Genomic DNA, 27,055 nt, shown 5'->3' on the forward strand with positions numbered 1-27,055 from the left:
CGACAAATTGTACTCTAGCAAAAATGTTTTACTTGATTTGATTTTTTGTGTGTCTTCAGTTTTGTTCTACCTTTTAAACACTATTCAGTGTTAGGAAGGAGTGTGGCGAGGTCTTGGTTTTCATGTCAACCGTGATTGTTTTTTTCTGACTTCTCTCGATTCGAGGCTGGCGGGAAATAGAAGCGAGCGCGGGAAATAATTTGGTTTAGGCCCAGATATGGTGCAGCAGCGAAGAGAAAATCGCCTTTTTAAGTGACTTTTGCTTTTAAATATCAATCAAGCTTATTCTGAAGAATAAGCTGGCATAAAGTACCGATTTTGAAGAAACTGAGTCGATATTGATGCTGTTTCGATGTGATCTACTTTCAAGACAGTCGATTGACGTTCTGTTCCTTGTCGCCGTACAGAGATTCTGACAATGGAAACGGATGAAAGTACACCGAATTTAGACCAAGATAATGAAAGCGACGATGATTTGTTAGCCCCAACAACGTTTCTTTACAGTAAAAAACCCTTTCAAGAGATTCACACTCCTGAGAAAATTAAAACGCCTGTTGGAAATGATTTATCTCCTATCACTCCTCTAGAAAAAGTTAGGCAGAAGAAAGCCAAAGTAAAGTTTAGTTTTGGAAAGCTGATAGCAGAGAAAGTGGCCCAAGATGAAGTTGACAAGAAAATGGCTAGAATGGAAGAAGAATTAAAGGGAAAGGAATTAATAGAGCAGGGTATGGACTTTTAAGAAACTTTGTTTATCAGATGTCATCAATTCATTCCAACCAATAAATCTGCAAATCTTTTTGTACATGTTTGTGGCAGATTTATGGAACTTGTTCACAAAATGTTATATATTCACTTGGAAGCTTCTTTTATGCACTCTTTGAATTTTGAAGGACCTTGTGTATTTGTTTCCTTCCAAATAGAATATAACTAACATCTCTTTTCAATGGAGCTTACGCTTAGATTTAACTGATTTTCAACCTAGGCTCTTATTCTTGAATATGATCTGGAGAAATAGTAAGAAACTAATAAGCAGCCTTCTTCCCATATTTGCTGAATTAAGAATACCTTTTTACCAGGTGGAATTCTTGACATGATTCTTAAAGAGGATGTCAAAGAAGTAAACGATGGTAGTTCTGATGATTCACAGGATTATTTGGATCTGCTTCCAGTGCACAGACACGAGTTAGATAAAAATGTGAAAAAGGTTTGTATTAAACTATCATTGATAAGTTTATTCTTTTCTTCTGCCAAAAGCCACCAGGTTATGGGCAGAACATCTTTGCATGCAAAATAAAATATCAGATATATTTTATCAGATATATTAGATGACAGCCCATGAGAACAGTTCATTTGATTAACAAATCACTTCCTCTAAATTTATTGAGGTCTATTGAATTAGACCGCAATTTACTGAATTAATGACTTTATTAAAGTGGGTAGCTTGTAAGTAGATATATCATTAGCTTGAAAATAATAAGGTTTTCAAAAGTTGATCAAGCATTGGATTTTCAAAGCTTTTTAAAACCTATCATACCACTTTAAATTATATTATCTAAAATATTTTCAAAAATCTACTGCACATGAGAAAACATTTTAAATATACAATAAACCTTTTTGTTTTGCAATGATCAATTTTTGCATTTTATTGACTGATTACAGGGGTGGGCAATTCTGTCTCCTGTGCATCTAGGATAACTTGTTTTTATCTGCTGGAAACTGCTTATTGTTGCACAGGGTATCTGCTCATTGACAAAATTTTTCTGAAATGTCCACTCCTGTCACTAAAGTTCCCTTTTAACAGACCACTGATCATATGCAGGAGAGCATTTTACTACAATTGTCCACTCTGGAATTAAGTGGTCTAATATATATGCATAGAGCAAGACAGTTATTATTGAGATTGATAAAATTTTATTCACATTTTGTCACACTTCTCGAGGCTTACTGTGAATCATAATCATGATCATTATCATCACTAATTTTAGACTGTCTATGCAACACAATATTTTGGGACTGGAAGTGCCTATTTTGTGTGCTTTAGTTATTGTTGTTTTAGCTCAATTGATGTTTTTTAACAGATGAATGATGGGTTGGTAAATGATTTTATGGATGGATATGCTGGTGAACCTCTCTTTATCCATGAGCCAATACCTGCTGACTTGACAACTCCAGTTTTTATACAAAAACTCATTGGTGTGGATGAACATTTTGTGCAACAGAAATCACCACAGGCTGATGTAGATCTCTTGACAAAAGAATTCTTGCTGAGTGGATTTTTAGTTGATATGCGGCTGTTTAAGAAAAAAGTTGAGCCTTCTGTAATGGAATGGTTATTATCATGCATTTGCCATTCTTCAGACTGTGATGTTACAGAGGGTGCATTTAATGCTTTTTGGGCTATTGTTATGTCAAAGGATTTGGTAACTACCTTTTCTACTCATGATTTTTTTCATATTAATTTGTTAAATGTGCATTTATTATCATCATGATCATTAGATATCATCATCATTATCTTCATTATCTTCATATCTTCAGTAATTATCATCAATCCCTCCAATTGATCAATCAGTTAGTCATTCAGTCATTGATCAATTAGTCAGTCACTTTAATCACTCAATCAAATTGAGATCAAAGATGTTTAGGTCAGTGATTTCTATCAATGATTTCTAATTTATAATATGGCTTGGTTAAATCAAATCAGTTGGAACATTGTCTTCATTGCACTGTCTATGTAAGAAACACATTTTAACACATTATCTGTTTTGTCAATTATAATGACATATTTTACCAGCTGTGGTTGACAGCAAGGCTCTTCATTTATACATGTAATTTTCTGGATTTATGCAGGATTTGAATTGGCATTTTTCAACTATAAAACTTGTGAAATGTCTTCTAATGATGGGAGCATCACCGATTCACCTTGTTGAATCCAAAATGGCAGAGATTGCAGCCCCATCCCCTGACCTGGATTTCACTCCAGGAAATTTACGTACATTTGAAGAGCCTTTGAACTTTTTATTCACATTTCGCCTTCAAACGCTACTCAAGGCATACTGTTGTTACATTGAGCAACATTCGGGACTATTCAGTAAAACTGATAAATTGCTGAACACATTGGTTGCTTTACGACTTGGCATTGCATTGGAGATCAGTGTTTGTTCTTGGGAAATAGAAGTGTTTCTTGGGTGCTCAATCAATCTTTATAATGAAGAAGAATGGAAAAAGGAGGTAATTAGTATTCTTGCAAACTTTTGGTTTTCTTTATGCCCAATTGATTCCTGAAAGTTATATTGTTATAATAATATTAACATAAAATACTACATTTGCTGAAGATTTCTTACAAAAATTGTCACCCTCTTGTAGCTTTAAGTGAAGCATTTGCTAACTGCTAATACTAGATTAACCTTGCATTTCTTGTCAAACATCGTGAGAACGTGATTATTGCATTCTAGCAACATGTTTCTGCTGCAATGGAAGCCATTCCTTTCAACCCTGTCCCTTAAAAGACAAAGGCTAAATATAAAATGCTTACCCCATTAGACATGATGCTTTTGCCCCAGAGAAAGTGCAAAAAAAAAGTTAAAAAATGTATTCAGTCTGTTATTTTCGAATCAAAAATTTAACTGTCTACTACAACCAAGCAGATCAACCAAGTATCATCTGACCATAAAAATATTTATGGTTAGATGAGTTTTGATTTGTATCCAAAATGATTGTATGACAAGAGGAGAACATAAAATCACAAAATCGCTAGTTTTCATATTAATTTGGAAAGCTTGTTATTTACAAAATATCACATTTTGCAACTTTTTTTTCTCAATTTTTTCAGAGCAAAGAACCATCCAAATTAGGTTTCATAAATTTTAATGTAAATAGTGAGAGACTAAGGCACTTCTAGTTGACTATAATTGAAATTTTCCTTTTAGATGTCATTGATTTGCAAATATGCCCTGGAAATCACGCAGAATCACAGCAACAAGTTACAGATGGTCGAAATGGTACCCATAACTGAACGCGGGAGAGAACTGAAGAAAGTATTGTCTTTAGTGATGATGTCTTCATTGTCTTCTGCACTCAAGCCTGTAATAACGAATCATGGACAATACCTCAAAAAGGCAATAGTAAGTCTTCAATGCAGTATATTTTTAAGTTCTTAACGTCTTGTATAGAATTATAAAGAAAGGCCTTTTATCACCTTGTTTTTATAATTATTCAGAACCATGGTTTCATGTAAAAAATGATGTGTAAGTTGTCCAAAATAAACATGCAAGTGCCCTAGTACGACCCCTAATGAAACAGGAAAAATGCAGCATGGTGAGTTGCTTCTAGAAAGGTTTTGGTATTGACATCAGGTTAAACATAGCATGATATCTGTCGCCTATCTGATTGGTTCTTTATTTCTGTTGGTTGCATAATGCAAGCAGATGAAGGTTTTGTTCAATTCAAATAGGCATGAGATATTTGTTAATTTTTTTGTCCAAAAGGAATAAGGAAGATTTGAGAGCTTTATCTTATCGTAAATGACTTTATATTCTTTTCAACCAATTGGGTCAGCGAAAGATTGATTTGTAAAATTATCATAATCATCACACATTTCAACCCTTTCTTTCTCTTTTTGGAATTCACTTTTCAACTTTCAAAAGAATTTTAATTCAGTTTCAGTAGCTTATGTCAACCTATCTTTCTGATAAAGAGTGCATCATGTTTATACCCCATTTTCCCTAACGAACGCCGCCCACTGATAAACGCCCCCCTCTATTGAACCCCGCATCCAAAATTTGGAGCTCTTAATAAACGCCTCATCTTCTTTAGAGGAAATATGTTATGCTTCAGTTGTATATCATTGACATTTATTTTTTTTATCCTCGGATAGTCCTAGAATTTTTTTATCCTTCACATTTCAGGTGTCGGAAGTGCAGCAAATGCTTATCCCAATAAAAACGAACCACGAGACTGATTTTCATCAACTATTTTCATTTCTGTCATTCATTAATCATTGCACCCCAGATGAATCAATATCGCCAGGTGATAAGGTTAGTTGCTTTGTGTGACTTGAATTATTCCTTTTGCAAGAGGAACATACTAAAACTAAACGTCGTAGGTGATTGGGAAGTAAGTTTTTGTTTAACTTGTATAGTATATCTGCCTCAGTTTTAAACATTGTTCTAGAATGACTATTAACACTAAGTGAAAAATGAAAAATATAAGGAAAAATGAGATTGCTTGGTGTTCCAAGTATTTTGGCCGGCATCCTAACTTCGGAGTTGCAGGGAAAGCTAGGACCAATGGGGCAACCCTAGCTTCGTATGACCTGGTAATTATCTTAAAAGAAAACCATATTGTGGCCAGGAGGGAAAGGGGCTGGTTAAATTGACTCTTTGAAAATGAAACTAGAGTTTAAAAACTTTTAGCAGGAATAGTACCGCTGCTATTATCAAATGGTTTTAACTTGCGAACGTTTTATATTTGTTGTCTCTAATCTCTTCTAATAATAATAATAATAATAATAATAAATAATAAATAATTTGTTTAAAGTTGGCGTACTAAATGAACGTCTGATAGCTAATAAAGAAGCTAATTAAGGCCAACTATCTATAAAGAATTAGTATTAAATAAATATATGATACAATATTAAAAATATTTATGCAACGACTGATGTGGTATAGCGCTAAAATGTTTATGCAACGTTACAATATTAAAAATGTTTATGATATAATGTTCTAAATAAACCTAATCCAGCAATAAATATTTTACACGTTTGATCTCTTGAGCAAGGTTTCGTTTTCTTGAATTTTCCTTGTTTCCTTCTAGAAAAATCTTGAGAGTATTATGTCTATCTTAAGGAGGCTAAATGGAGACATAAGAGATTCCGGTGGCTATCATTTAAACAGGACAAAGGTAATTTAGCGAGGAATCTCCTTTACTGGTTGTCATATAGAAGTTTAGAGCCCAATACTTCTCTGGTACTGACATTGTGTAGTTCTTTTAGCAATCCTATCTAATCGTTTAGGCAGAACTTCAACTCGTTGATGTATAGGGCAAGTCTGTTTCCAGTTTCAACTTAGAATTGTTTCGCTTAATGTGATCATCAGGCAGTATCTTCTTCAATTTAATTTGCCATGAAACCTTTTATTAAAATTCAATCGCAGGAAATTTATTGCTTACATTAATTTCAGGTCAAGGGGTTGATTTTGAGGACTGTTAACCGACTATCACACATTGCTAATGGTCTCCGAACACAGGTAGGTTATAGTAGAATGCCCTTATTTGTATATTTGCTTTTTACAGTTTTCGCTACTTCCAGTTGCACGAAAATTGAGCTACCATAATAGCAATACAAATGGATTTTTGTCGTGCTGTACGTGTAAATGTTAGTTTGTGAGGCACATACCCTGAAATTTCTTGATTTCACGTAAAGCTGTGCGTGTAAACACCTGCCCTAGAAACCCCTTTCATTTTTTCGTTTTTCATCTTTCAATATTTATTACAAATTGACTTATGCAAAAAAACAGAGATTATCAAGTGTTTCTCTGTACACCTTATATCCACACGGTCATGTCCACTTCGCTGTTCCTAACCCATCTGTCTGCCCTTTCCATTCATCACTTTTATCATCCCTTATTAGTCGTATATATGCCTCTGCACGATCAATGATAATAAGACGCCTAATAAATTGGAACTGCTCCTTGTAGGAAGTATTTGTTTATTATAACTGATGTCCCCAAAATAAGGCCTGAACTATGTATCGAGGCCTTGTGTCTAAGATTCGTAAGACAACCGCGTGAGATAAATGTAGGATGCTCTACTATACGCGTGATAAGTATAAATATGTAGAAAAGATACAATCCTTGGAAATGTTCCCGCGCTCCACCCCGCGCTTAACCTTTTTCGCGCCGAAAGTGCATCTTTTTGGATTTAATTGACGTTGAGCAATACAGCCACCCTTCAAAAGTGGAAGGAAGAGGTTTCGGTTCTTCGTAATTTCAGTTTAGTTGCCTAATGCAGAATCTGGACTCTGCAACACCCGAAGCCTCGATTTAAGCGATTTTGATAAACGAGGCTGTACATTCGACTTGTTTTGTCGTCGTCTTTGCTTATCCAGCTCCATTACATGCCCAATTAATAAAAGGAGTTTTGAAGCTATGAATTAAAATTTACTTGCATGAGAAAAATGGACGGCCATCAGCCATTTTGAGCATTTCATGAAATGCTGTGGTAAAATGATAATGTCACTGCCTTTCACAACTATAGAAATGAAAGTCTGGAATTGCCTGCCGTATGACATGACATATCAAACCTGTCACGCTTACTACCTACTAAATTAGATATGCGAAATATCATTAAAGAACAAACTGTTTAGTGGTTTAACGTTTAATAGTCAATCAATGACATTTCAATAGATGTTTTTCCTTCCAATTCTTGCTTTGTAGTTTGCATGTGGGGTTTTGTTTTTTCTTTGTTCTTTGACCCTGCTGTACATATTCTTTCTGTACATTCAACCTTTCTGTGTTCTTATTGTAGTGACCATACTTAATGCCTTGTTGTGTCATCAAGGTTTATTTTCATCACTCTATTGGGATAAATTTGACATTATCACAACAGCGACTTTAGTGGCTGACCAAAACTCCTGGTTTAGGTAAATTGATGAGATCTAAATTTTCACAACAAAGGAGTAATTGATTCCTACTTTCTTCTTCAACGGCGTCTTTTAATGAAGAGTCGTTTGTGATACCTTTAATTTTGTTTACTTTACCGAGGTAAGGATAACCGCACATGTCCAACCTTTTTATGTAAGCGAATTTTTAACTCTCAATCTAATTATGTATAAAAAATAGAAGTGTTTGTTTTGGTAATATGTATAAAAATTCACATGATTTTGATAAACCCCTTTATATTTATCATTGCAAACCTATTTTGCCCACGAATAACTTTGACGACTGCATTGTGCTCATCAAAACTTCACCTGCTTCAGGTTTAGATGCGTTTGAAACCTGATTTTGCTGTCATGTGCACCACAGTATTCTATTTCAGCATTATTAATTAAACTATAACACCACTATATTATAGAAACTACCTTGAAAAATTGTCAAACATGCCCGATCATCAATATGCAATATTTTCAAAAACACATTATGAGTTTAAGGCCTCGCACATGGTGTTCCTCAATGCAGCGTACCGGGTCCCTTTCTTTTCTGTCTTAAAGTGCTGATATCCCCTCATACGTATTATCTCTGTCTACTTAGTCTCAGGATTTTCCGTCCAGGATGCTAGTCTACAATCTGCAAATTTCGCTTCCCTTCGAAATCAAGAATACTATCCAACAAGAGAACCTCTGCTTGAAAACATTCCGATTCTAGGACCAAAGGGTGTAGCCTGTCCTCCATCCATTTTTTCAATTTTTATCTTTTTTCAACAGGGCTAAGACATTCACTAACTTTAAATAAACTCACTGATTTACAAACATAACTAGCGTGATTACAAAAGGTATTTGCAAGTGAAGTGTATGTGTTCAGCATTGATTTAGATCGTATCGGTATTACGCGAGGAACGGTCCTGTTCAACTGTGCATCAGTTTTAAAAGAAGAAGATGACTTTTTATAGATTTTGTTCTTGTATGATCATGAAATTTAACTTGTAGTCGAGCCTGGACAGTTACTTTGGCGAAGCAGCAAGTTCGTTTGACCAGCTGAAGTTTGAAACACTACAAGATCAGCCTGATAAAATGGAAAACACATCAGATGAAGAATCCGGACAGTCACCGAAACCTTTGCATCCTTCCAGCCAAGATTGTCAGATGAGCTCGTCAAGTGGACCGTCTTCATTTGAACCCTTAACTGATGAAGACGATGCGATAAATGAGAACCCTCTTGTAGATTTAAATCGCCCTTGATAAGTTTGCTGTTTATTGGTTATGTGCTGGCTTTTTTATTATTGCAATTACCCAATCTGGTTTCTCAAGCAACCAAATATAGCGAACGACAGATCTGTTGATTTATTGCAAACATTGAGGGTATGAAACTAGATACTTGTGGTGTCTTAGTGATTTGGAAGATCAACAAATAAAGATTTTCTAATAAATTATGTACCCCCTGTTCCCTTGCAAGTCAAAGCGCTTGAGCTGTAGTAATGGGTCTCTCTACGCATGCTCACTAACTGCAAAGAGGGGGATATTTCGATTATCAGAAGATTTTATGTTTTCAACCCGCCTAAAAAGCGGTTTGGGGAAGCTAAAAGTTGGTGTATTTCAAAAAATATTCCATCTTTTCTTCTTTGCAAAACTTTTTTTGTAAATATGTGTGATAAAGTCTGTCGTCCTTTCTGGACAAAGAATTCTGTTATATTCTATCGTTTTCCCGTTCCTGTTATACTTTTCCTGTTGGAAAATGTCTTAGCAGATGCAGAGATTTCTGCATCTTTTATAATACTTTGTACTTTCTTTTGTTCGTCTGTTATGATACTCAGCAATTTGTCTAACAGTTGCGGATTAAAGAGCTTTTGAAATTCAATTCTGTGCTTGAAAGGCATGTTCTTTAGGGATTTTCTTGCAACTTAGAACGTTTCTCCTTTCTGGGATGTATTTCGGACAGGCCTTCCTCGTGACACCCTTAAGAAGACGGTTAACTAAAACTCTAAATGCCAGGCAACGTTGAAATGCTGTTTTTGCGTCAAGGTCCCTTAGTTGAAGGGTTGTATCAGTGGTGTAGTGTCTATAACATTTTGCGCAAAACCCCCTCTCCCCTTATGATAGCAATACACCCCAGGCTCTAATTATCAGGATATGTTTCAACTTAAAGCATCAGGCCATGCCATTGCACAACCTTGGTATGACAGCTTTTTAAATATTTACACTTCCTTATAAAAGTTTTTTAATGCTTTTCACTACCGAAAAGAGTTTTTCAAGGAAAAAGATTTGAAAGTTCTGGACAATAAGTTTAAATAAGTTTTGGAAATACCCAACCTATGGTTTTCTCTCTTGTTTGAAAATACTTTGCTAAATAATGGGTGAACATTTTTCATGGATCACACATAACTTCACCCCCATTTTTTAACTTCTCGATCTTGAAAGTAATATTCCAGCACTGTTTACCTCATTTTATACGTGTCCCTGCCATATTGTCAAACCTACCTGTTTCTAAACTTCATTTTGATTCATAGAGACATTCTGGTGGGCAGGTCCTTCTATTCAGATATAAACGATTCAGGTATCAGGGTAACGTATGTTTATTAAATAAACTGAATTTTGACGTTAAACTGAGTTTAACAGGATTCTAAAAAGCAAACGCTACTTGCGAATGATATCATAAAATATTAACGAAAATATTGATTCAAACCCAACTGAATGTATTTCTCTTTATGCGTAAATGGAACCAACAATACTGAATTGAACCCGTCCCGCAGGGGTGTACTGCCTAAGTTAATGAAAAATATTTCTTTCAGTTGTTTTTTTGTCTTGGTATCTTTTTGTAAAGTTTTAATAGACTTTTCTCGCAAGCATCTATGTTTAGATATTCTTGCAAATGCAAATCTTATTGTTTGCCCACAACTGAAAGTTGATGATAAATAAATCGATTGTTTTATAACGTCTTAATGCATTTTTGTTACGAAGTTGTGTAACGTTTCTTGTATAGGCCTACCAAAGTATCGCAATTCTCTTGCAACTCATCTCCCGGTCTTGGTTGTATCATTGTAAAGAGTTTTCCACTTTGTTTGTGTTTATCAGTCCTAGCTGTTTTTGACTTGATTTTTTTCAAAAGATCTTCAAAAATACTTCTTGGAATTTCGACCGTTATCCATTTTGTTGCTTTCCTTTAGAAATCACTCATCAAAACATTCCCACCGAAACAGTTTTTAAATGGCTTTGAAAAGCTTACATTTTAAGACATATTCAAGCTCTTCGTCTAAGACTCTTTAAGAGGCAAGTGCCATTGACATGGCAACCTTTACAGTTCATGTGCTCACGTTTCTGATTGGCCTATTTCGATCCACAATTGGATATATATATTCCCTAGCTTAGGGTTTTTGATGAATGTTCTGACGTCTTATTCTCTGAAGAGTATCAGACGAAAAGCATTATTATGTCTCAAATTTGTGTTTTTTTCAAAACCATGCAAAAACTAAGTTGTATGCAGTCTCAGATGTAAGTAGATTTTATTTTCCCTGATTCTTTCAACTTTTTAACTTTTTGCATGGCCCCAATGCACTGTTGGTTAATCACTTGTCATCTCCTTTTTTATGTTTGAAAAACAACAAAATACTCCCCACGTACAGTGACTTTGCTTGAGTAAATGTTGCTAGGAAATTTATTTTTATCAAACTATTAATGACCTGTATCCTTTAATTGGATTGAAAGGAGATTTTTGAGGGTTTCCTTCACAAGCTGAACTCCGACTGAATCTGAACTTCATTTGCCAAAAATGGATAATTTTACAGGCTTCCGAACTTTGACTTTCCTTTGCTTCAGTTTTCTGACATCAAAGCTGATCAACCAGTTTTGGTTTTTCATTCGATACCAAACACCTTCGTTACTCTCTATTGTCATAAAAATAATAAAATTGCTAATGCAATGGTATGAGTTCTTACCTTTAGTGATTACAAAAGTTTTCACTGTTTAAAACTTGATCCCGGGTTGTTCTGCCTTCTTGATTAGTCTATTTAAATTCCTCTTTGCTTGATGATTAAGGAAATAATATAAAGATAAAAGCGTAGTTTTCTTTAGCAGATACACGTTAGCCAAAGGTTTAGCCACGTGAAATTGTTGATGTTTTTGCGACCCTAGTACAAACGAAGCCTTTTATAATTAACATGTGGGAAAAGAGGATTCAAGCCGAACGCTCGGATATGGTTTGATTGACTCACAGCAAAACTATTGGCCGATCCAACCATAAGAAATCAGTTTTGTGTTTAGAAGAGCCTTGAAGACTGGGACAACGTCAGACAGATCATTGTTAAGTGTAAAGCAGTTTTCCCAGCTTTCAAAGGAAGATGGGTATAACAGGTTTAGAATGTTGCAAATCCTAGTACATTGTACCTGTACCGATATGGAGAAAATTGCATTATATCCACATGAACAGACCAGCGTGGTGAAAATTTGTGCCCCAATCAAAGAACCGGCAAAACGAAGCTAATCATAGATCTCTTGTTAGAAGAAAGATGGGAGAAAATCTTCGCTAAGCTGAATTCTCCATTGACCTATTTGTTAAGTATCAGTGCTAATGTTTTAATACCAGGTTCTTTCCTCTATCTTTTAAGTTAATATCAAAAATACTCAATGCTATATTGGTCTAGTTAAAACAAACTAGAAACATGTCATTAAAAACTTTTTTGGGGATAGAGGCCTGTGTCATTTATCATTTAAACAGGGAATAAAAATGCTCACATTTTTTGCTACGATAGGCTATCGCCCTGGCTCTTCCTTTAAGGGTCCCATCTATTCAAAAATCATTTCTTTATCTGTCCATGCCTTTTACACGACCCGATAGACTTAATGCGGTATTCTCGTTTCTCCAGCTATCTTTAAAGCCACAATACACTGGACAATCTGGTGATTGAAAGTGCTTGAAGAAAGTACTTCCACGGCTTATTTACCGGCCCTTTCAAGATTAAAGCTATGACAGAAGCACTTATGAACATAGTTACTTTATTTTGTTCTGCTTAGATGAAGCACAATGAAATAGTACATTGCATACGGCCTAAACAAAACATAATTTATCAACATACATTTACAATAAATCGAGATAGAATATTAACGTGAAAAACAGCGACAGTGTATCTAGTACATTAAAGCAAAGTGTATTTGTGGTGTTTTTGTGTATGGATATTTCCTGGCTGCATACCAAGCGATTAAATTCTTAGTTCTCCTGTATTTTTCATTGCTACTTTAGTTTTTTCACTAAACTCGTTTGTGCTCTGTTATCATTGTGTCCCAAACTATCCTCTATGTTCATGACAGTTATGAATGATTGTTCCAATCCAATCTCAAAATTAGCAGCAAATGGCAAATTGAATCCAACCTGCTGTTTCTGTTGTGATCATTATTTTCTAGATATTGCCCCCGTTTCTCGTTTGTTAACCTGTCGCAAAGAAACCCGTTGGCAGTTAGCGTTGTTGACAGGAGCTTGTGCCCTGCATGCCGGAAGATAATCGAAAGCTTATCATTTGTTAATTCGACGTTCTGAAAGTACAGCATGGCTTGAAAACGCATATTACACGGGGACTAGATTCTATCTAGAATGGTGCGCTTTGTTGCTTAGGACATGGGTGACACGACCATAAACGTGTCGGTGGAAATATCCGATACGGACGGCGATGATGCAGATGAAGGTATGTGTTTGTTACTATTCACTGAATTAGTGATTTAAGCACGAACGGTGTCTACTCATATCATAAATTCTTGTGATATAATCTGTGTCCTATCGGATGCTGATACTATGTCATCAACATAAAATCATTTATACTCCGGGTCTTGTGGTATGCAATACTTGGATGTTTGGCGAAAACCACAGATGACATTTGACAGACACACAAAGAAAGACTTAAACAGACATTTGTATTAAAGATATTATCACTAGTGTTTACCTTTATACAAACTAAATATTTACAGGGCCTACGCGATGTTAGTGTTTTCTACGGCTTCTGTATCAAAAGTAAACGAGAGTTGCATCCTGTTTGGTTAGCATTTTGTGTTTCCTTCAAGGAAGAAATGAAAAGCATTTGTTAACGCGCTGTTTGTATAATAGATACGTAGAACGAAAGCTAGACGAAATTGAAAGCGTTCCCAAAGAGCTTGCAAATAATTGCCAACCTTTGAAATACATTGACACTTTAGATGGAAAGCTATTCTTAACTTCTCTCTCCACAATGCCGCATTTTGGGAAATTTAAAGCTTTCTACTTCATCAGGAGACAAATTTTATTTATACGTATGAATTCGTAAAACGTTGGCATTGCATAAAACGTAGAGAATACGTAATACATACGCAATGCACGATACGCAATGCACGATACGCAATACGTAACATGTACGGATTCCTTAACACGTTTTATGTATTTAACACATACACAATACGTATTACGTATGCGACATGTAATACGTACGAAATACGCTCTCTGTTTTTTGCAAGGAATTGCTTCTACATTAGCTTTTTTCCAAAAAAATTGTCCAGTGTATCAATTGCCTTGTCAATTAAGATAGAATGTTAGAAATTTTTTAGAATATTAGCCAGGATGACATTGCTAAAACGTGTGTAGATAGACCATGAGTAAAAAAGAATGAATTTCCATTTTCCAATATAAAATTCTGCCTTGTACCTCAAAAGTCGATAAGGCAAATCTTTGGTTACATCTCAGAACTATTTGATATGCTGAAAAGCAAACTCGACTTTTGGTAACTTCCTAACAAAATTTAAAGTCCAGCGCCGGTTTAGAAAAGAAACAGGTTTTTTATGTATGAGTCTTTGGAATCCTTTCAAATCATTTAAGAATACAGGTATTGAAACACAACAATCCACATGAAAGGACTAGACAAAATATACAAACGTTTTGCAAAAAGACTTTTTTATTATTGTTTTTATTAAATACCACTTTTTGTCCTCATATCATACAAAATCTCGCCTTCAATGAACGGGCATGAAGAAAACATATATGGCTGTTGAAATCCTGCTTGATTTTGCTCAATAACCTTTTCTTTTGAGTCTTGGGCGAATACAGTTTTATTTACATATTCAGGCCTAACTACTGTGGTAGTTGCGCCAAAACACTGAATCAGTTCCACCTGTAGAGACGGCACCAGTGAAAATGTTTTCGAATGAGCTTCCTGGGAAGTGTGAGCTGATTGGGAGTAAATGATGAATTCAGCTTCATATAATAAGCAAGCATTGCTCTTGAACATTTTTTCTCCCACGAAAGGATTTGAAAGTATTCTAAAAAGGCGGCGGTACTTTTAAAGTAAATGGCGGTTCAGTTTTAGGCCGAAATGAGAAAAAAACCGCTCTTGAGCTCGAGGCTCGTGCTTGAGCGCTGATATCACACAATCCATGTGTCAAGAGCCCTTTCTTACGTATTGAGATTTTCTTCATAACCTGAGAATGATTTCCAAGTAGCATTTTCTTGTTCTTCTTCCTATTAACAGCACTCATAACGCCACATTGATACAGATATAGCTTCTCTTGACTAGTATTCTTGTTTCTAAGACATGTGTTGCAGCTTGTTTTACTTGCAATCAAATTCTGGACACCATTTTCCAACCATACCCAGCATCTGCTATCGTCGCCAATAATCACGACCTGGGTCAAGCAACCAAAATTTTGGCTTTCAAAGGCCAAAAAAGCATCAAGCAGGTTCCATCTTGAAGTGGCTTTGACCACAAACAAGTTTCCAACAATAAGGGATTGGTCGTCCAGGACACATAATCTTGCGGTAGGAGAATAGCTGATTTTTATGTCAATGCTGTCTTGCCGCAAGACGCAAGGAAAAGTTAGCCATAAACGCCAATATAATAAAAGAGCTCGAGAGATTAGCTTTGATTGCCTCAGAATTTTTAAATTGCCATAGATTTGTTTGTTATCATTTAAAGTGACATAAAAAGTCAGTACATTGTCATGGTTAAAAGTCAAGGCCAGATAGAGATTTTGTATTTTGCAAGTGTTGCTTGATTCAATCGGTTTACTTTAAATCTTTTAATAAAACTTAAGAGATAATAAAATTCAGCTAAAGAGCACGATTTAGCTTATCGATGTTGAATTATTACGCGTTATCTTTTATTGCTATGTTGATGACTTCTTCTGCTCCATAACGCGCCTGTATTTACACTCAACAATGACAGAATCCTAATGGCCTACTGTCAGGGAATTTAACGGGTGCAGTTTTAATAGCAAGTGGATATTTCTTATATAAACATTTTCCAGTTGTGAAATGGTTAAGCTGTGTGTTTTGATGTCACATGCGCTCAATGTTTACGACACTGCGACCAAATTTTACAATATATCAATAGAGTTATGATACAGAGCCCACCTAACAGTAAATGCAAACTTCAAACAACGGTTCAGTAGGAATCTGTTATTGTAAGCATCACAATTCTGATTACTTTCCCATTTGTACGTGGGCCTGCACGCTTACGGTTTCTCTTTTTAAAACCTTTGCAAGTGTCTGCTATGATTTCTTTTCAACGTTATCTAACCTTCAAAATTGATCAAATTCTTCCAGATCAAATAAAACTCTATGTAGTCCGAGGTTTCTGCATGTGAAGTTTTTATTAATCTTAAAGATTGGTTTCATTAATGTTGCATTTCTACCACGGATAGATCTACTATATTTTGTCAACAAAAGGAGATTATATGCTTCGTTAGAGTAATCGTTATCATGGCGAGTAACCGAAATAAGAAATGTCTATTTCTTTTGAAGTAGCATCCAAAATCAATTGAGAAACTTTAAGATTCTTTCAAATTCATACACGTGTCTACTGCCTCAATCGAAATTCGATCTCTGTTTAGGAATCTAAGATTCTATTAATGGTTGTAGAATGCACTTCTGCCTTTGAATTCTTCTTAAGACAACAGCTTTCTTCGTGGTAGATATATTTTTGTCAAAATGTGTGATTTAATGCCAACTTAAACCCTGTCTCGATCAACGAAGTTGTGATCACTGAAAAATTAACTTTGTGACCAGAAACATGAGGCTATTTTAACTATGGAGGAAGGTGAGAAAGATTATGAATTTCCTGTACTTCAAATTAAAAGTTCCTCTCAGATTTTCTCTACGTATTACAGGTTTTATTTTGCTCAACCTGAAGTTTGGTGTCATTCTCCAGCTTAAACATTAGCACCTGTTAGAGACATTTTAATCAAGACCTTCCTCAAAAAAAGTACGCAGATTAAAATTATAAGCCCGGCTAGCTACATCGCAGATCGAAATTCATGATTTATTATCTTCCGCTTTGACTTCTTAACTCCGCAACCCGGTTGAAACACACATTTATGTAACCCACCGTTATCCAATACAATACTTTGTTATCCATTGCTTTAGTTACTAATATAATTTGTCCGTAACTCCTAAGACACCGAATTCCTAGTTCACTGCGCCCGCGATCTTTGCAATTTGCTGGTGAGATTGGGGATTGGTATGATTAAGGTGGAGTAAAAACAACTACACGATAACCAGCTGTAGCAAAAAAAATAATCCAAAGTGAGATCTTCCTTCAGACAGAAAAAGCGAAATGACTAACACGATTAGGGATGTTGTTAGGATGGAGATTAGTACCGGCAATTGCAATTTTCAAGACATTTGTTTTCTGAATTCATACAGTAAGACAATTTCGCATCGACCAAGTTACGTGCCAGTCGCTTATCTGTACTAAAAGCAATACAAGTTCGAGGTATAAGTTTAATGAATAAGAATTTTATAATACAATTATTGTGAGAATGAAGCTTCGAAGAGGCTACAATCGATGTTGTAACTCAGGATTTCCCACACTTGGCGATAATCGTAAGACCTTAATATGTATGAATGTGAAAAAGTATTTAAAGTCAGCAACTGTTTGTTCAATTTTTCGTTGGGATAAACCAAATCCAATATAAAATACACTTCAAATTTTAATCGACTTAACTATACTTGCTTAAATTAATACCGATTGTTTGATTAGTCAGGAAATGCTCACAAAAATCTCTTGGTACAAAATCCTTGATGATAATCCAGTAATCTTGGCCACAAATATATACTTATTTTCTCTTCTTTAATATCTTTAGCTTGAATTCATTTTTGCTAGATGTTGTTAGATGCTGTAGGATCTATAACAATAAACTCTTTAGGCCAAAGGCGTTGTTAGGTTTAACCAGATGTGTCCCTGTTTTCATATTTTCTTCAGATAAGCTGAATTTCAAATTGGATTTTTCCTGCTAAGATACTTTGCTTGTTGGCTCAGCATCTATTGTGTTGTGCAGTGGCCATGCATTCATTCAGGACTCTAAATCACGTCTTTGTCATTGTGATGTCATGAAACAACAACAACTCCACCCATTCGCTATTTCAGTTGATGTTGCTATGCTATCGTCTCGTAGGTGTGATTCTTTGTCCTTAAAAGTGAACAGACGGTATTCACCTGCCTCTCTTTGTCGTTGATTGAATTTGCGTTCTCTACTCTCAATCAAATATGACATCTCGAAACCAAAATCTCTGACCATCTGGTGCGAATGTTCTGTTGGTTTCTCCGCGCTCTGATCGCGCTTTACATTAGTTGCCTCGCACAGCCGCATTGCCAGTCAAATTTTTAATCACTTGTGTATACGTTTCGGCGCAAAGGACTCGAGTGCACTTATGCATAAGAACGTTTGTTGAGCTTCCTGCCTACCAGTTGGTATAGATGATTCCGCGTCGAAGGCGGCCGTTTTCGGAGTACAGAGCTAGTCCGGTTGTAGGAACACGATCACCAAGAGGTAGGGTGTTGTTTTCTAAGCGAAATATGTTGTTTTTATCGCTGGTTCTGAAGCGCATGCTTTTCGAAAAGTATTTGAATTTTCTTCATCTTCACAGGTGAAAGAAAGCATCCCTAGTTTGAATCTTGCTTTTCAACCGTAGCTGGTCATTTTCACTATAATTAAAACATTTTGTGTTCTCGAGGCCTTTTATGATACTAAATTTTTTCCCCTTTGCAGTTGTTGCTTTATAATTTAAAAATGATTTTTTATCCGAGAGGAAGAAGAGGATAAGCAAGTGTTTTACTCGCTTTGATGCTTTGTTTTTCTATTGTATTCTTCAGCCGTTTAATGCAATCTCTTAACGACTGTGCGATTACGATTTTTTACGTGGCTGCTGGATTGGCCAAGCGATTAACTAACAAATGCAACCCATAAAACAACAGGTTTTACAAAATGTTTTATTCACATGCTCAATCATTAAAGAGCTGGAACATATATACATTTTCAAATGACAACCTTTTATACGAGGTACTATTGACAGCGTAGAGACAACCTTTTAAACATCACTTGAAATAAATAGACCAAGTTTTTAGATTTAAATATACTTATTTTCGAAAAAGCATTTTGAGTTATGTTGAGATGAGAAGAGAGGTATTAAAGCATTGGTATGTACTCGAGATTTCTCTACCCCCTCCCCTTGAGGTCGTTACCCCCTTACATTTCAATGTTAATTATTAACATGTCTTCCTTTCTGATGATTAGACGTCCAGCATATAAGCTGTAATCATTACAATACAACCATTCTCACACGCCATCACTTTGTGAATTCAATACAGTCATTACAAACAGCATTTCTTGCAGATGGTGCTGCCATCAATGCTGCATTATTTTTCCAGCACATACAGTTAGAGGCCTCACTGAATTTTAATGTGCTGGCCAGTCACGGTTTTAAGAAGGGTCGAAGGGAGCATGGCCCTAGGTCCCACGCTTATTGTAGCCAGAAGGGGCCCCACACCAAAAAAATCTAGAAATTGTAAAGAACAAGAGTCCCGCAGATATTTTTGCCACCGGGCCCGCAGTCCTTAAAACCGCTGCTGGTGCTGGCCAATCCAGACACCACCCATAGGCAGACATTATCTTGTGTTACTGGCTACTTCCAAATCAACTTTTCCAATAATATGACATCATCTTAATGAGATATCCAGCTCATCAACATAGTCTCCGATATCGCAAATAGAGAAGCAGATGGTAAATTAGCTTCAATTTCTTTGTAATCTCTAGAATAATAATCAGCAGACAAAACAGATGGTTGCCCAACACATATTCTGCTTTGTCACGTAGGAATTTTAAACCAAATCAAATAACGTCTTCTCCAGCCCACAGTAGATTATCGGTAGATGTGTATAACTTAAATGCTGACGCTGGCTGACATTGGCTGATATAAGTTACGTGCATTTGTGCAAATATTGAAGGGTTCAGCCCTATCAAGCTATGTATTGGCTTTCCTCAAAACTATTGCATCGGTTGATAACCTTCCTTCGGCTCACAGCTGTGAAGCCGTAATGTCTTCCGAGCTCTGAAAGATTGCAGGAAAAGGCTTCTGAAGCAGTAAGGGGACATACTAAGAAAGGGCCAAAAATCTTTGAGTAAGATGTATTTCGATAAACCCTATACACCCCTAGTTTCGATAAACCCTATAAAACCTATTCGAACAGTCGCTCCAAATTTTACAATAATTCACCCCCCTCTTCTTGTGGTTGCTTGGTAAAAAATTTGCCAACAGATTTGTTTGAGAACCTCAATCATAAGCCGAGATGCAGCTATTTGTTTTTGGGGGCCAGCCCTGATAAATTAGTGCAAAAATAGCTATGTTTTACAAAACAAAAGTATTTTGCTTATACTACTTAAGTGTTGTAGAGGGGGGGGCCAAGGCCCCTTGCCCCCAATACGTTATTTGCTTCTTGAAATCGTCTTCGTTCCTTTATTTTCTGTTGAGAGGCAAGGTAGGGATGCCTTTGAGCCAGAAGAAGTTCCTAACGAATGTTTTTGGCGGAAGGGGATGTTAAACTGCTGTAGTCCTAGGTAGTCTTTAACTGGAGATGTCTTAGACATTTGAAAACTTTGACAAAAATAGCAAGAGAGTCCTTGAAGTAGTTTTCGTTTATTTTGATATGTTTCATTTGTTTTCGTAAATTTACTAGCTTAAATAAAAGTTTGACAGATAGATTCCGTTATTGAACAATCAAGTATATAAGTGAAAGAGGCAGAAAAGAACTCAAGTATGGAATCTTATCATTTGCAAACATAATGACACACCACTTTACACATGCGTCACCAACATCACAAAAAGAAAAACGTGAAAATTCTCCATGTTTCCATGTTCCCTTTCTAAGCAAGATCTATCAAAAAATTATACTCAGTAAAATTGAGACCAGGGTCAAATCTGCGTATACCTAAACATATTTTGCTTTGCTCATGTATAAAAAGAGATTTGAAGCTCTTTTGGGAACCTCCTGCCGAGTAAAAAAGCAGTCTTAGCTGTTGGTGTTTCAAAGAAACATCTGGTCCATTTTAGATTGAATTTCCTTTCCGGTGAGTTGCTTTTGCATCTGCTTCGGAAATTAAGAGAGATAGATGCATCGATTCAAAATGAATTAAGATGGCTTTCTAGCAAATAACTAAATTGGATGTTGTAGATAAATATTCTGAAGTTTCTCTAATTATTCAAGGTATAAACTCTTCTTAAGCTGATTGATAACAGATAATACTAATAAAATGCACTAAGCATCTGATATTTGTTGTTTTAATCCCAGCAGTTTATTCATTGAATTAGATATATCCACTTTCGTGTTTAATAAATTGTAATCAAACATTAAGCTATTTAAACAGAACAATAAGTCTTCTTGCCTTGCGAAATAAGGAGAAGGATGAGGTGATTAAGCATCTAATGTCATTGAAATGTTTCGTGACAAATAAGATCATGCATATTTTTGGGCATTCTAGCTATACAGTATCTGAGAGACTTTTCACATTTGACATTGGGAACTCCATGAATGATGTATTCCGTTCTCTAAAGACCATTCTTACATTCTTTAGCTTATTTCTTTACTTCTAATTACTGTAACAAATCTCAATATTCATTTAACGTTACCTTTCTAGAGGGCAAATCACTTCATGGAAATCTTGTAAAACCTAATGATGAAAATCCAATCTTTGTCTGCATATCCTTGGAAATTCTTTTGCGTTGTTCAAAATCTCATACACTATATTTACAATTGCTTTTCGACCTGTCCTTAATACGAAGTCTAAAGGGAGAGAAAACATTTTCTTGAGAGTGGCCTAAGGATGAAATAGACAGCTTTTGCTTCCTTTCCATTCAAAATGCAAGCACGTTTTTGTTGAAAATTAAATTCAGTACGTTGCTCAAAAGGAAAAAAGGGAATTTTTTTTTTCTATGTAAATCAAGATTTTTGTGATATTAATCTCAACTTATGCTCAGAAAAATTGATATCAGAGTCAATATCTGCATATACCAATGCAGTTAAAGAATATTTTGCTCTTTTTTATTAGCACTAATTTATACCCAGTAGATAAAAGCTACACTTTCCGCTATCGTGCTAAACAGCTTTGAATCATTTCTTTGAAATTCATGTTTTGCGTTATAAGCCGCCAGAACAAATTGAATAAATAAAGTTGCAATGGAAAAATGTATCACGCAGGTGCAGGCTAATCGAACTTTGGCATGTTATTCCCTTCTACGCTTGGTATTTGTGAATGCTTTACTTATATAGTATGAAATGATATCAAATTACTTCTAATGTTTGTTGCTTGAAATTGGATGAAACTGTATCGTTTCATAGTTTGCCAAACATGTGTTACCGTATTTTACCTTACATAAGCTCCCATAAACGTGATATATATCTCATTTAAAACAGTTGCGTTTCTGCCGCATGGCTTGCAGGCTTGCGATGTCTATGTCTCCAACGAGTCTCGACTTATTTTTATGCGATCTAAATAGCTGGTTTTACACTGAAATTATGATCCATAACCTAGGCTTGATGACAGAAGAAAGACTATAGAATCTTGTTAAGAAAACTAGACACGTTTTAAAGCTGTAATAGTGAATCATATCGTTCTTAAGTTCTTTTACATGCACAAACTTGGCTGTGTATAACCAATCTTATTAGCAGATATTCAAATGTTAACGTTTAGTGTAAATAGCTTTCATGGAAAACCAATAAACTCTCTTTTAATAAGGTCATGTAATAATATTTCGTTGGCCGCCGATTTTTCATTGTTTTAGCAATCTAACTGCACCATACCAAATATCCTAGAATGTGAAATAAAGGAGGAAGAACGCCATAAATTTTAGTGGAAATTTTCTACTATGAGTTGGGATTGTTGCTGTTTTTGACTGTAAAACTGTAAAATCTTGCATTTTTCAAGCACCTCGTTACCGATCTTCTTATTTCTGATACTTTTAGAACCACTTTTAAACAACCAATTTCAACGCTGGAAGATTTCAACTTCCGTCAAAGGTCGTAAAAATTACTTTAGTTTGTTCAATGAAAATAAAAACACAGTTTTAAAAAGAAAGCTAACTTATAGATAAGCTATTTACAAAATCGGAATATGAGCAAAGTTTTGAAACATTTTGAAAAATTTGGTAATTTAGGAGATAACAGGCCTTAACCCTTACTTTTACTGATGGGAAAAATAGGCCAAAGTTGTAGAATTAGGCCATTTTTGTTTAAGAGGCATCACAACAAGTAAGTTTATTTTCAAAGTTTGTTTAGTTTCGAGTTTTTAGCAACAAACTTTGTAAGCTATAATCTAAATAAATACACCAAACATGAATACATAAAGGCACTGCAGAGCAGGCGGGCTGGGGGAGTGGGTTATAGTCCCCACGTTTGCTAAAAACGTAAAGAATTAATAAATTGAAAACCCGCCATTATTCTTTTTTCTTACAGTTTAAGTATAGCCTGTAGAGAAACATGACGATGATTTAAAGCATCATTTGTGGATATTGTATTTTTTAAGCATCGTTTCACTTGCAATATGGCTAAGCCAACGACGGTCAAATATTCCAGAGGCTCTTTCTTCTATTGACTATGGTTTAGGTACAATCCACTTTTCTTAACGCAGTTAATTACCCCTAAAGTCAGCTGTCGCTTAATCTAACTCTTGCACTAGTTAATTGATTTTATTTAGAATTGGAATGTTGGGACCTTAGGGAAGTGAACAAATTTGCAAAAAAGTATCTCTAAATCAAAGATTCAATCAAATCGAGAATACACAGATGAATTAAATTGCACTTTTCTTCGGAGAGGTTCTTTGCAAGAAAGAAGTAAACCACCAAACTTTGAAAAAGTAACTCTCTAAACCCAAAGCTTTAAACGACAATGCATTAGCGTATTTGATTGCGCAGGTGAGCATCGTCTTACTCATTATCTCGACAATCGTCGCATGAATTGCACAACAGGTCGTTTGGTTATCTGAAAAATCTATTTGTAATGAGAGTGCTCCACATGTATTATTTAAGCCAAACTCCATGATCGATTCTTTAGTAAAAAACAGCTGCTTTTGAAGAAGAATAGTTTTTTGTATTAAACTACAAACACGTACATTCTTTTTTTATGACATCGTCGTCTGTTTCGGACATTCACGCATTTCATTGAGAAGCATTTAAACATGGCTATATATGGGCAGTGGCTGACTGGCTCAAAATTTTTAATCGGCCATGAAACACTGAGGGGGGCACAGGTGGGTGTGGTCTGAAAATTGGGGCGTGGTCAAGTGAACACTTTATCAAAATCATTCAATTTCTATGCAACATAACATATGTAGCACTAATAGCAAAGTTGAGCTGTTGATGACAAATGGGTGCAGAGTAATCTAATTGAAATTTAACATTAAATAATGAAAATTCGGTCTGATTTGGATTTCAGTAATTCTTGCGCAAGATACCTTCTCGTAGAAAACAAAGTTAAAAATAATAAGACAACTAACCTCAAAGGATAGTTAGTTTAAAATGAAAGAAAATTTGAGGTGTGAGGAAGCCTCGTCCCTACTGAAGCTTAAACTAAAGATGTCAGACCTAATAGCAAACTACAAAGGAAAGTACACTGATTCGCTTTGCAGAGAGTGTGGCTCCCATGAGGAATACATTGAACGCCTTTTGGATTGTCCAACTTTCTATCAAATACCAAAAAGTGGAAAAGACTTGTTTAGCGACAAATGAAGCCAAAGTTCTCAAAAGAAACAACAAAACACTACAAATATTTCTGAAACCAAATTTTTCAATCAAATGCTATCAGAAGTTGCATTTCTTTCCTTTGCATTCCAAAAAACCATTGATCAGTCCTGTCCCTTTTTGCAACAACATTGACTTCTTTTCTGAGAACCACTTTCGACTCAAAGTTTATTCGTCCATTATGTGCAATTTGGCAAGTTCTTGTCATTCTCTTGACATCTTTTTTATGTCAATTTTCAAGTCCATGAGGCAATACCTTTACCCGTTAATGTTTAACACCAAACAGTCAAGCGCAAGCAAAAACTAGATTATTCGGTAGAGGAATCTTTAAGAAGATGCAGCAGTCCCCGTTGAAGTATCATTCGCATTGCAATATCTTAATGGCATGGCTTGAGAAAATAAATAATTAACGCTGAGTTTTTTTTAAAGTTAACTACTGAATCACAACTGTTTTCTTTGTTGCTAGCTTCGACCTTCGTCACTGGCAAAAATTAAGGTGAACTCTACAACTAATGTTGTGCATATAAACTGAACCTGGGTCCATGAAAATTCAAAATTCCAGAAATTTCCATCATATTAAAAGTTCCCTATTTACCTCCCATAACTTACACAAATCATACTTTTTTTAATTTTGACCCAATCCTATTTACAACCACATGCAATGACGCTATATTCAAACTTAGTTTTGTAATCCACGACGTTTATCATTTGTAATGGGATATCGTAAATCCTCACATTCCTAAAATGGGGCCCTTTTCTGCCAAGATGGGGCCCTTCTTGCTAAATTTTAGAGGGGGCCCACCGGCCACGGGCCGATGGGCCTGTGGGCCAGTCCGCCACTGTATATGGGCAAGTGGTTTGAGGGCCTGGTTATAGCCGCAATAACGTGAACTTTTGGACTATTATCTCGTTTTCATTAGGTCTAGACAGGACTGTAGCAAATATTGATCTTAGGGGATGGGAGGGGGATCGCTCTTGTCAAGTTTTTTACTTTTTATCGCAGCTTTTCAACATTATATTTGATGCCGTAACTTTTATATCATACTTGGGCAAAATACTGGACGAAATACTTTGAGTATAGGACCAAAAATATTGGACGAAAGCAAGAGTAAAACATATCATCGATCTGTCGTTACAAAAATTTAGAACACATTAACTGCATCCTTGAAAGCAAATCTGGCACCCCATGAATATTTTCGTAGTCCGATTCCATAGTCTGTAGTCCGAGAGGCCATGCCCCAATTATTTTCCTAGATAAATGATTTAAATGGGCCTAAACATTAATATGTATGAACACCTGTAGATTTATTAGAATACACAAATGGTTTTTCAAAGGGGCCATGAAATTTAGAAATTGAAGGGGTAAAAGGATATTTTGTTTACTTTGCTGCCCTCTCCCCCCTCCAATTGGGAATCGGTAGAGCAGGCCCTGTCATTTATATCAGTTGTTTTCTACATACTTTTAGTAGTGAAGAAAGGAGCACAGAGGAAAATTTGATTTTAATGTTCCTGTCTCTAGTGGTATTTGCACGACTTCTTTCCAATTCGTAATCGCGACTCTTTTGCGTGTTGCTGCAGATACTTGTTTCTCGAAATCTTTCGAGGTAATCCCGCGGGCATAATGGCAAAAATCTCACTAATTTACGGGGGGTACTGAAGGGCTGCTATGAAGCCAGAGAAAACAGAGTAGTGAAGAGTCGTTTATGGAAACATAGCAATAAGTGAATCTGTGTGAGATTATGAAGGATGCTCCTGACAGCACTATGAAACAGCATCATTTCGATATAAAGATAAACAAAGTGTGAAGACCAGTGTTGTGGAAACGCTTATTGTGGCCTAAACAGAGCAACATCGAAGGATAATTTTGTGTTGGCACCCTATTGCTTCTTCTTTAAAAGATGTCGGGCAATACGAAACAAAAGTCATTCTACAATTTCAACTTCTGTGCAACTTTGAACAAAGTCAGGGGAATAAAACTTACAGGTAAACATAGAAGGACCTGTTTTGTGTCCGGAAAACTTGTCGTAGATGAAGTTACACACGTAAACTAAGAGTGATTGGCGACAGCTGTTTTTGTGGATTATAATTTAGCCGGCTTTTGACCATGCAGGTTGTTTCTGTTGAATTATGCTTTGCCCATTCATAAATTAAGAGTTTGGTGGAACATTGTGAACAAAGAATCGATTGAACGGAAATTTTTTAGGGTCCCGAATGGGTAGTCTTGAAAAAGGAAAAACAAACAAAGTGGTTAAGCAAATTTATGTGGAGCAAAGTTCTAGTTTTTCGTTTGGCACTATAGAACTTTATCGATTTCTGTGTATTCATTTGACAAAACATGAACATATTCAAACTTTTTATTGAGGTATTCTGATAAGAACCACTGCTTAAAAATA

The 27,055-nt window shown here is 35.7% G+C and overlaps 2 protein-coding genes across 4 annotated transcripts in view; both read left to right on the forward strand.

The window, feature by feature from the left end:
- The first annotated feature begins 227 nt into the window (after window positions 1–227).
- Window positions 228–11,480, forward strand: LOC135696386 (SMC5-SMC6 complex localization factor protein 2). Its single transcript, XM_065215766.2, has 9 exons — window positions 228–725; window positions 1,077–1,204; window positions 2,079–2,420; window positions 2,848–3,228; window positions 3,927–4,121; window positions 4,905–5,033; window positions 5,812–5,898; window positions 6,177–6,242; window positions 8,639–11,480. Exons 1-9 carry the CDS (start codon window positions 419–421, stop codon window positions 8,888–8,890), a joined length of 1,887 nt encoding a protein of 628 aa, XP_065071838.2. The 5' UTR covers window positions 228–418; the 3' UTR covers window positions 8,891–11,480.
- Window positions 11,481–13,074: 1,594 nt separating this feature from the next.
- LOC135696379 (uncharacterized) overlaps window positions 13,075–27,055 on the forward strand; it is a 44,616-nt gene continuing 30,635 nt past the window's right edge. Inside the window, exon 1 of one of the 3 annotated variants that reach the window (XM_065215752.2) lies at window positions 13,075–13,320. In XM_065215752.2, the coding sequence (XP_065071824.2) occupies window positions 13,254–13,320 (67 nt within the window). In that variant the 5' untranslated portion in view covers window positions 13,075–13,253. Of the gene's footprint in view, window positions 13,321–13,341; window positions 18,425–18,459; window positions 26,646–27,055 lie in introns of those variants that run through there. The other 2 variants (XM_065215751.2, XM_065215754.2) reach the window with 2 other exon arrangements.

Source organism: Rhopilema esculentum, chromosome 14 (genome assembly GCF_057945365.1).
Source record: "Rhopilema esculentum isolate cy_ngs chromosome 14, ASM5794536v1, whole genome shotgun sequence".
Classification (NCBI taxonomy): Eukaryota; Metazoa; Cnidaria; class Scyphozoa; order Rhizostomeae; family Rhizostomatidae; genus Rhopilema; species Rhopilema esculentum.